The sequence below is a fragment of the Colletotrichum siamense genome, assembly GCF_013390195.1.
Source record: "Colletotrichum siamense strain Cg363 chromosome Unknown KSG_Cg363_contig02, whole genome shotgun sequence".
NCBI classification, from domain to species: Eukaryota; Fungi; Ascomycota; class Sordariomycetes; order Glomerellales; family Glomerellaceae; genus Colletotrichum; species Colletotrichum siamense.
Genome location: NW_023501015.1, coordinates 6,252,076 through 6,263,021, shown reverse-complemented (window position 1 = coordinate 6,263,021; position 10,946 = coordinate 6,252,076). Strand labels below are relative to the sequence as shown.

Below are 10,946 nucleotides of genomic sequence, written 5' to 3'. Positions count from 1 at the left end.
ATCATATGACGAGCATGCCCATCCAGGCATCCATATTCTCTCTCCAACTCATCCCCGCAACTGACGACCCCAAAAACGGGACCGTCGTAAACGCCTGCTTCATCCACCTGTATGACCTGCATATCGCCAACCCGCCATCTTAAGATATTACGTGAGACCTCGCCTTTCCACACAACACATCCAACAACACCTACCTTCCCGCCCGTTCAGCCCCTCAGACAAGGGGACACAAACCCGAAATGAGTCGTTCGTACTTTTTCGTCCTCGCTGGTTGGCCAGAGGGGAAACCGGCCAGCAAAGGCAAGCTGCATTTCATGCAAACACCCACAGCGCTAAGAGCAACGCCAACCGACCCGATGGATGGACGACCCTGAACCCCGAAACCCTGCGGCCTCACTTCAACCCCCAACCTCCGACGAGAGCCTGTCTATCACCAAAGACCCAAACCAAGCGCGAGCTGCATCAAACTACGACTCTCACCACTTAACCGAGCCGCGCGGTCGCTCCGACGTGCAGACGACCCCATCACCTTCATTCGTCGCCTTGCGAGGGTGATATTCAATATTAAACTCTCGGCACGTTTACAACCAGGAAAGCGGCCAGTCGCGCGGTGGTACAGCGGGAGCTATCGCAAGCGCGTCAGCCCTAGCTAGCACATCATGCCGGGGGGGGGGGGGGACTTGCAGCTCTAAGCTGATGGTGATGGAGGGTTGGCAAGCTGTACAGCTGTACAGCTGTACGGCTGAGCTGTTCCGTGAAGAAAAGCAAGCCATTTAAACCCAGCCAGGCCTTTGTCGATGAATGCTGAAGACAAGTCCTCCCCTTCTCCAGTCATTCATTTCCTAACCTTCAAACAACCAAACCACCACGAAACCCATCACAGCCCTTCCAACATGGCAACCTACGGCGACCCCCCACCACCCCCTCTCCCCTCCCCATCCGCCTCCAAATCCCGCAAGAAAGCGCCCCAGGCCGTGCTCTCCGACTTCTGGGCGTCCTTCCACTCAAAACACCAGGGCAAGGTGACCTCCATCTTCCCCCGCGCCCTCTACGCCTCCCTCCTACCCACCGACCCGTCCCCGCGCGACGGCGCCTCCTCCTCCCTCAATGCCGCCCGCTCCTACGAGGCCGCCGCCGCCGACTGCCGCGCCAAAGTCAAGCGCATCGTCCGCGAGTGCGAGCGCACAAACGAAAAGTTCACCGACCCAGACTTCGACATCGAGCACGACCCGGAGTCCAACTGCCTCAACGGCCTCGTTCGCGACGACGACGGCGGTATCGGCGACGCCTCCGGTGCCGTCGGCGTCAGCGCCTGGGACGTCAAGAACTCCCTCGACACTTTGACGGCTGCGCAGGTCCTCGGCCCGAACTCCACCATCCCCATCGACCCCGCCGCCGTGTCCCGCTTCCTGGGCGGCGCCGGCGACATGTGGAGCCCGTTCGGCAACATCTCCACCTCCAACCCCAACTCCGGCGCCGCCAAACAATCCGCACAGAATCCCCGCACTCGCGGCATCAGCAGCTCGCGCGGTGTCAAGGGCTGGGAGTGGTACAACCCAGGCTCCATCCACCGCGTCGACTGGATCTTCGAGTCGCCACAGTTCACCGTCAACGGCTACTCCTCCTCGGACATCAAGCAGGGCGCCAACGGCGACTGCTGGTGGCTCGCGGCCGTCGCGACCATCGCGCACCGCCGCGACCTCATGACGCGCGTCTGCGTCGCCCGCGACGAGGAGTGCGGCGTCTACGGCTTCGTCTTCCAGCGCGACGGCGAGTGGGTCTCCGCCGTCGTCGACGACAACCTCTACCTCAAGGACAACGACTTCGACTACTACTCGGACGTCTACGACGCCTCCGGCAAGAAGGCCCGCCTGCACCGCAAGCGCAACCAGACCGGCAGCGACGCGCTCTACTTCGCGCGCTGCGAGGACCAGAACGAGACCTGGCTGCCGCTGCTCGAGAAGGCGTACGCCAAGGTCCACGGCGACTACGAGGCCATCTCGGGCGGCTGGCCCGGCGAGGCCGTCGAGGACATGACGGGCGGCGTCACCTCCACCATCGCGACGAACCGCGTCCTGCGCAAGGACAAGCTCTGGCGCGAGCTCGTCAACGCCGACGGCGAGTTTGTCTTCGCCCTCGCGGCCATGGGGACGGGCTGGGACTGGCAGAAGTCTGGCCTCGCGCTCGGCCATGCCTACTCCATCCTGCAGTCGCGCGAGGAGGTCGACGAGGACGGGAAGCGGGTGCGCCTCGTGCAGATCCGCAACCCGTGGGGCGAGCGCTCCGAGTCCGGGCTCGGCGAGTGGAACGGCCCCTGGTCCGACGGCAGCAAGGAGTGGACGCCGTACTGGCTCAAGAAGATGGACCACAAGTTCGGCGACGACGGGCTCTTCTGGATGGCGTACGAGGACATGCTCTCCACCTTCATGTACATCCACCGCACGCGGCTCTTCGACGAGAAGTGGACCGTCGTGCAGCAGTGGACATCCGCCAACGTGTCGTGGGTGACGGGCTTCCTGCAGACAAAGTTCGTCGTCGAGGTGAAGAAGGCCAGCACGGCCGTCATCGTGCTCACGCAGCTCGACGACCGCTACTTCAAGGGCTTCGAGGGGCAGTACTACTTCGAGCTGCACTTCGTCCTACAAAAGACAGACGGCAGCGGCAACGCCTCCGCGGAGCCCGAGCAGATCTGCCGCGTGCGCCCCGTGCACAAGTGGGAGAACCGCTCCGTCAGCTGCGAAGTCACCCTCGACCCCGGCACCTACGAGGTCCTCCCCAAGGTGACCGCGACGCGGCACAACGCGGCGCGCACGGTGGAGGACATCGTCAAGGACTACGCGGAGCGCAACCCGCAGAAGCTGCGGCAGGTGGGGCTGCAGTACGACATCGCGCACGCCAAGGGCGGCGTCGTCGACGAGGACGAGATCCTCGAGAAGAAGAAGGCCGAGGCCAAGAAGAAGAAGGGGGACAAGAAGGCCAAGCGGAAGAGGAAGCAGAAGAAGGCGTTGGTGGTCGCGGCCAAGGCCCTCGAGGAGAGCGCCAAGGTCGTCTCCGAGCTTGCCGAGGGCGGCGACAAGAAGGATGACAAGAAGAAGGAGACGCCCGCGGCGGCCAAGAAGGAGGAGGGCAAGGAGAAGGAGAAGGACGGAGACTGGACCGAGGTCAAGGACTCTGACAAGGAATCCACCGGCAGCACTGGGCTCAAGTCTCCCCCGCCAGAGGACAAGCCCGCGACGTCGCCATCGACTGCTGGCGCTAAACCGGGCGATGCGCCTGCCCCTGAGCCAAAGAAAGACGAGGACAAGAAGGAGGAAGAAAAGAAGGACGAGAAGAAGGAGGAGGCTTCTGAGGAGGCCAAGCCAAGTGAGACCGAGGAGAAAACTGAAGATGCCGAGGTGCAGACAGAGGATGCCCCCGTTGAGGCTGTCGAGGAGGAGGAAGAATCCGATTCCGACTCCGAGACCGAGTCTGTCGTCGATGACGGCGAAGAGCCCGTGAACCCACCTTGGAACGCCGTCTGCGTTCTCGGTCTCCGCGTCTATGCTGAGGATCCGGAGGTGGCCATCAAGCTCGTCAAGCCGGCCGATGATGAAGAGGCTTCTGCGTTGACTACTGAAGGTGAGCCCGCTGGTGCTACCGCGTAGATATGTGGCATGATTTGATGAGATATGACGGGAATGTAAGCGATGATTGCTCACTTATTGTATTGGGCGGATGGGCTATAGATACAATTAATCTAGTTTCCTCTCTATTGCAATGTGCCCCCTTATCATTTCATGTCAAAGTCAAGCTTCGCCCGTTTCTCGTGACACTGCCTCTCCAGTGCTCCTCCGTCGCTGGCATAGTGCGCTAGGTTGGTCGCGAGGTCTGCCCACGTGTGACACTCTTCGTATCTCCTTTCGTTGTAACAGTCCACGGCCTGGTTGAAGGCCGTCGTCGCAAGCCACTCCAGCTCTTCTGTGGGATAAGGGTTCGGGGTCTGGTGGTCCAAAGTCAGTCACGTCTTTCGCATAGCCTCCCAAACGCTCACCTCTTTGGCACTCTTGGCCACTCCGATGGCCTGTAAGATGACCTTTTGACCTGATTCCGCGTCTAACAACCGTACCGCTTGAAACATGCATCGCGTATACTTGGCTAATTTGTCGCACTTCATGCTCTCAAGCTCCCAAATCTCATTGACGACGATTCCCAGCGTTGAATATAATTCTGCAAGATTGTTAGCCAATGTTTGCAGGAGTCTGGTTGGCCGCTTACTGTCACCAGGTAGTTTGCCCCCCAGCGCAAGATCGCCAATTGCCTTCCACGACCTGACATCCTTGCACGGCCTCGCGAGCTGAAGAATTTCTCCCAGGCCGTTGTAATCTTTTAGAGCCAGCGCTGCCTCGAAATCAAAAACCAGTAGCGCCGCGAGTTTAATGTTCAAATCCTTCTTCGTAAGGGCGTCTGCTGCTGTGGCTTGCACCTGGAAGAGGCAGTCGTACGCCTTGACGTGCTTCCTTGCATCCAGGTAACACTGTAATTGCTTCTCCGTATTATCTTCTGTTCGAGCTATTGAGATCTTGCCGGCTGCCATGACGAAGTGACTAAACATGGTACGGAAGCGGAGATCAACCATTGAGTCCGTGGGTAGATCTGACGGATAATGGTTGATGATTTCAAGACAAGAGGCAAACAGCCGCAAGACAGGATAAAGGTCCCAGTTTGACGAGTTCTTCAGGCCAAGGTTGTAGGCGTTCTGGCAAAACCAGTCCAGCTCCATGACTGTAAACAAACGATTTCCTTGCTTGTCCTTGGGGTCTCTTTGGACTGCTTTGGCAGCTTCACAACGTCAGTCGCGCCAACTCCAATGCTGAAAAATGCATACCTTGTTCGAACAAACCAGCCACGTCTTCAATACAAGCATTCCGAGCTGAGCCCTTCTCTCCCTCCACAGCCGCCACGGCTATTCGAATATTGCTGCGAAGCAGTGCCGGTAGATGTATCGGGGAGTCTTCGTTGAATTCATGTCTTTCGAGAAGCTGTTTCATGGCCTGCCCGGCGCAGATCTTGTTTCTAGCCCTTTGCGCGTCCAGAACACAGGCATAGAGAAAATTGGGGTCTTGAGCTGCTCCCGCTCCTATTCGCTCCAGACAATCCGCCGCCAAGTCATGATCCCCAGATTGGAGTGCAACCTTATACATGAGGTACCGCGTCATGGTCTCGTTCCGTGCCGATCCTGGCATCTCATGGAATATTTGTCGGGCTCCCTCGGTATTGTTGCGATTCAGGGCGCAGAGAATGAGCTTCCTGCGGCTGTCAGCATAATCAGTTGGCAGCCTTTGGCCATGCATACCTGCAGAGTCTCGACCTGTTAGCAGGTCCTCCATTCTCAAATATGGATTGCAGCGCGATCCGACACCAACCCTCGGCAAGTTGAAAGTGACCTTGGTTGTAGTTGACCTCGATCTTCTTCCACATAATCTATACAATGTCAGCCACTGAAGGGGAGTTGCAGTGAAGTACTCACAGTCAGAGCTGCAACGGCGGCAGACGCGCCAAAAGGCTGCGTCAAGTTTTCCTCTACACCTCGCAACACATTCATCAGCTCATCGATAGCAAGCTCGCTGTCCCTCTGGCTTTCCTCCATCCATAGTCTCAATAGCACGAGCCTTTCCACCCACTCGTCTCGTCCCGAAGAAACAATATTGCTCTTCAGCATCCCATTCACCATACGCAGGGCCATTGACGGGCTTTTGTCATGAAGCTTGCGCGAATGGTGAATGAGTAGCTTGAAATGTGCCTCCGAGAAGTTGAACCGCTGCACCATGTGCTTCAGGATATCTGCATACGCCTCGACGTCGAAAACCTCCGCTGGCGCTTTCTGCAGCAACTCAAGACGAAGCAGCAGCACGACCGGCTGCTCTCCAATCTCTTGCTCCACGTAGCTGACCAAATCATGCGCCTTCTGCGAGGCCTCGGACGTGTTCATCCCCAGAAGGGCGTGGATATGTGCCTGGCACACGGAAAGGCGCAGCTCGAGCGCATCCCTTGGCAAACGGTCGAGCTCCTGGCTGTTGATGATATCGTACGCCCGCTCGAGCCACTTGACAGCCATTTTGAAGTCGCCCTTGTTGCAGAAGTCCTTGCCGATTTCGAACAGAACCTCCGTCAGCAGTTCGGCAGAGCCGGGGTCGAGCGTCTGGATCGTCGGCTGGCCCTTGTCGTACATGAAGTCGGCGACATTGAGGTTTCCCTCCTTCCAGCACTGTCATACCCCCCAGTTGTCAGTGAACGTAACCATCTTCATGATCAAGATGCTCACCATTGCGGTCCGTAGAATGTAGTACTCCGACTCCAACCTCTTGCACTCCGCCAGATCGTCAGGTCCCAGCATCGTCTGCGTCAGTCTTCCCAGGAGGTCGCTGTAATTCGAAGCCTTCAGATATACCATGTTGGTAAACTTCGCACCGCAATCATCTGTGCCCTTGTCAGAAACCTCATCCCGTCCAGCGACCAAACCAAAACTCACCAAGGCACATCCTCCCAGCCTTCAGCGCCAATCTCATCAAATGCACCACATCCGCCAGCGGCATCCAGTCCTCCGGCCGCGCATCCTCCGCCACCTTCCAGAATCTCGCAATGTCGATCATAAAGAACGCAAACACCCGGCCCCGAAGCAAGAGCCTCTTCCGCGTCGGCGGCTCCCCGGGCATCTCGTCGCGGCGGAGTCTCATGCAAAGGTTCCATAGCTCAGTCCCCTTCCGATCCAGCTCATTTCTCTGGCTCCTGGACTTTCCTCGGGGGAGATTGGGGAAGCCATGGGTGTTGTTGAGCTTCTTCATGAGCTCTTCGTGGAGTGTGTCGATTGCTGGAGGATCTCGTGCTTCGGGGAGACGTTTGAGGAGGTTGTCGGCGAAGGCTTCGTGGGTCAGCACACGGATGGCAGGACACCAGAATGATATCACGAACCTATGAGCTGGGTCGTCTTCCCGGCGCTTTCTGGTCTGGGAATGTTTCTCGACGTCGGTCTGGGAGAGTCCCACTGCCTCGGCAGGTCTCGAGGCATATCGGATACTTCCCCAGGCTCCTAGGGGGTGACGTTGAAAATCGGCCGTGTTGCGATGCAAAATCGAGAAAGAAGCTTGATTGACAATCGGTAGCACTCCGCTGTAGTATTGACCCGTTCGTATCTGGGCGATGATTCGAATCTCAGGTTGAGTATGTCACGACGTCGGACAACAAATTGGCAGAAAGAGAGAAGTCGAATTTTGAACTGGCAGTTGCCTACCGTCCCCGGGAAGGAACGACGAACGATGCACCTTCCTTGCCTCGAAGCACCGAGCCCGGAAGTGGGTCTTCACAGATCGGCCCACCAACCCGGCAAGAACCCCACACCCGTCCGGTGCTTCTCCGATGAACGGCAAAATGTATATATACTGACCTTTCCGTCGAAACTTCAAGGCCCAACGAACAAGTTCCACCATCCAGAAACGTAAAATGCATCCAAAATAAAAGATAATGCCCTGGTATCCTGACGCCGACCCATTTTTTGTTTCTCCAATCCCAAGGCCTCCGCGTCGCCTTCCCCTCAATCAATGCAATGAATTACGGACGGGCTGGAAGATCATTGGGCAGGAAGTTGCCGATGATGAGTGTAGGGCTATTCGACGATTAGGACACGGCCCGCGAAGGCAACTGATGAAAGAGGACAAACTTGCATCTTATGGTTATCTCGTTGAATCATGAATGAAAAGCAGCAGTTAATGACCGGATCCGTCGACTTGTCGTCCGGGCTTTTCAGCGTGCAGGCGGTGAGTAACGTATCGTGAGCGGGATCGAACGCAATCGTCCCAAACTCCTCCCAGTATCGCACCAGAGACTCTTCCGTGAGAATCTCATGCAGAGAGATCTTGCCCTGTACCAAAAGTCAGCCAAACACAAAACCATCGAGTGCGCAGAACCACGCAACATACGTCTCTCAAGTTCTCAACTGGCACATGCAGCAGCTCCGCCATCTCATTATTCCCCCTGAAAATCTCCCCCGTCCGCCTCCAACAGCACGCCGGCACGGCCATGCTCGCAAACACGCGGTCGTACTCCATCAGCTGCTTCTCGAACCACATCTCGACGTACAGCAGCTCCATGTCCGTCAGCGCCTGCGCCTTCTCGCGGAACTTGGGCCGGAAGCGGTCGATCGTGCGCAGGATCTTCTGCTTCGACGACGGCGCGATGTGGCTGTCGAGGTAGGTGCCCAGCCGCGCGTAGCCCTTGACGTAGTTGAACGGCTTCAGCAGCCCTGCCTCGTACTTGGCCTTGAGCACGCGGTCCATGCGCTCCTCGGGCGTGTCGTTGCCCGACGGGTCCGCCGCCTGCAGGTAGTACTCGCGCGCCTTGTCCTTGTTGTCGCCCTGGACGACGCTGCCGGGGCGCGATATCGACTTGCCCTGCTCGAGGTTCGGCGGCGGCAGCATCTGCGACAGCGCGTTGGCGGCCGTGGCCCTGTTATTGGCGGCGCCGTTGTTGTTGCTGTTATTGCCGAAGGTGGGCAGCATGTCGTTTGCGCCGGCTGACCTGCTGAAGGCGGGGCTGTTCTGGGACTCGTCGGAGAGGATGCCGCCGTCATCGAGCAGGCTCGTCTGCAGGAAGTCGTTGAGCAGGTTGAACTCGTGCGTGACCTCGGGGGCGATCATGTAGTTGTTGGGGTGGTAGCTTTGCATGTCGTGGTAGTGGTTCTGCGCCGTCAACCACGCGTCGGAGAATCCGGCGACTATTTTTTTCAGGGGTCAGCTTTCTTCTGCCCCCTTGCCATCGCGGCTTTTTGTTGTTTTCGTCAATTCAGAGACAGGCGCCGCCAAGCGCGCGCATCTATACGAAGGAGAGGGAGGGGTAAGCTCAGTAGCAGAGCAGCAGCCTACATTGGTTCATATTGCTGCCGTTGCCCGGCATGCCAGACACCGAGCTCGGTGACACAAGGTGCAGCGGATTGCCCTGGCCCAAGACAGCAGCGCCAAAGGCAGCGGACGCCTTCCTGTCGAAAGGAGGCGGCGGGCCCATGGACCCGGCCGCGGATTGGTCGATGGAGCCTCGGGCGGCGAGCTCGGTCTGCGTCGACTCGGAGTCGTCGACGGCGGAGGCGGCGTGGGAGCTCTTTGCCTTCTTGGAGTCGGGATCGCGGGGCTCGTCATGGCAGAGGTGGCCAATATTGCGCTTTATGCATCTCGTACACGGTCGTTCCTGGAGCACGACATGGTCAGCAGGCGGTCGAGTTTAGAGATTGGCCGGGCAGGAGGGAGGGAGAGAGCATGGGGGGAGTGGGCCTTTTGGCGCAACGCGGAATGAAAGAGATCTTACATACGAGATCGCAGGTCATATGCTATGTAGCAGGCAAGACACTATCCGTCAGCCATCTTTTCTCTTTTCGCATTGTTATGTTGCTGGTGCTCGCGCAGGGGCACGGCGCAGATGTATGCATGGTAAGGGTTGGCCGGCTGGCGGAGCATCGCACAGCAGCATCGCAGGCGGACAATAGTCTCAGCGCCATGCGCAAAGGCCAGGGAAGCCAACGCCAATTGTGTCCGTCGGGTGAAGGGCAGTCGGACTTACAGATCGCCGGCAATATACGCAAGCTGGGAGGGGAAGCAGAGGTTAGCTAGTGTAGTCACGCGAGCGGGGGAGCCGGCAGAGGGGACACGACGGAGAGCAGCAAACTGCTAGGTGATCGCAAGAAGTGTGTAGACCAGCAGACGTACCATGATTGACCTTGCGGCGCTTCTTGGGGCTCTTGGAAGGCTGAACATGGTTGCCGTTCTCAGGCTTGTCACGCTTCTCCTTGTGTTCGTCTTGCGACTCGGACTTGACGTCCTTGGCGCCGTTCTTATCCATGGCGGGTCGAGGTTCGGAATCAGCTCAATGGGGCTCCCGCTCCCATTGGACCTTTGAGGTTACGCAGAGGCCGAGGGTTCGCAGATCATTTGACGAGGGGTGGCCCTGCGCGTGTTGCTGCGGTTTGCGACTCTGCCGTGGAGGAAGGCGGTTGTTTGCAGGTTCGAAAGGGCAGCGGGAAATCGAGTGGGCGAGGGGGGGAGGCGTTTGCTCGTGCTCGCGGCGCGCGTAGGTATGCGTGTGCGGGCAGCCGGATGGAGGCTTGCTCGTGGTTCGGGTAGCCTTGCTCTGTGGAGTGGATGCTTTGAAAATTAGGGATTCTCGTGATCTGGTCGCAGGCTGCAGTGGTGGCGGACTGTGGGCGCCGGGTAGAGACAGGTTCGGTGAGGACGGGGGACCGTTCGGGGCGGGTTCAAATCGCTCGGTGGAAGAATTTCGCGAGATCGTGACCGGGTTCGACAGCCGAGGGTGTGGCGTTCCTCCCGGGGGGGAGGGGTGTGTCTGTCTGTTGTTGCTGCAGCACGCAGGAATTTGCGTTTGGGTGTCGATGACGCTGATCGGTCCCGGCAAGTTGGATGAAGCTGGAGCAAAGAACAAAAAGAAAAGCTCCGCAACGAGAGACTGTAGGTAGAGTCAGAGTCGAAAGAAAAGAAACAGGAAATTTAAAAAGCCGGAATGGCGACTTGCAAAGGAAAGTGGGCTGGCTAAGGTACGAGAACCACAACGACAACCACGGCTATTCCGTTGGAAAAAAACGAGAGATCAGGCAGATCGGCCACCCGAGTCCAAGGTCAGAGCCGGTCAGCGCTGGGCGCAACCCCCATTGCTACGTTGTGCTGCTTAGGTAGCCCAGCAGGGTCAGGACTCAGTGGAGGCCCCAGGTCGGCAGCGACAAGGGTTCCATTGCAGTGAGGGAGGTCCCTCCAGGTATTCGTACCCTGCCAGCTGTGTTCAAGGCTCGATGGCACGCCATGAAGGGGGGTGCGTCACCGTTCTGGGGCAGGCAAACGGCGGGCGAGAGGCCATCTCACAGCGAGTCCGAAGAGGTACCTCACGGAACCTGCCCGCTGGAAAACCTTCCTCCC

General features: G+C 58.3%; 3 protein-coding genes across 3 annotated transcripts; 1 reads left to right on the top strand and 2 right to left on the bottom strand.

Moving 5' to 3' along the window:
- Positions 1–893: 893 nt before the first annotated feature.
- Positions 894–3,644, top strand: Capn9 (Calpain-9; the record flags this gene model as incomplete). The annotated part of the gene is made up of 1 exon (XM_036635485.1): positions 894–3,644. The coding sequence occupies one exon, from the start codon at positions 894–896 to the stop codon at positions 3,642–3,644; it is 2,751 nt and encodes a 916-aa protein (XP_036500828.1).
- A 125-nt stretch (positions 3,645–3,769) lies between these two features.
- Positions 3,770–7,045, bottom strand: CGCS363_v003635 (uncharacterized protein; the record flags this gene model as incomplete). The annotated part of the gene is made up of 9 exons (XM_036635484.1): positions 3,770–3,979; positions 4,031–4,206; positions 4,255–4,818; positions 4,865–5,286; positions 5,333–5,460; positions 5,507–6,244; positions 6,302–6,456; positions 6,509–6,898; positions 6,949–7,045. 9 exons carry the CDS (start codon positions 7,043–7,045, stop codon positions 3,770–3,772), a joined length of 2,880 nt encoding a protein of 959 aa, XP_036500827.1.
- A 594-nt stretch (positions 7,046–7,639) lies between these two features.
- On the bottom strand, positions 7,640–9,861 carry AcuM (Zinc cluster transcription factor acuM; the record flags this gene model as incomplete). Its single annotated transcript, XM_036635483.1, has 5 exons — positions 7,640–7,894; positions 7,953–8,746; positions 8,895–9,213; positions 9,583–9,605; positions 9,729–9,861. 5 exons carry the CDS (start codon positions 9,859–9,861, stop codon positions 7,640–7,642), a joined length of 1,524 nt encoding a protein of 507 aa, XP_036500826.1.
- Positions 9,862–10,946: the final 1,085 nt, after the last annotated feature.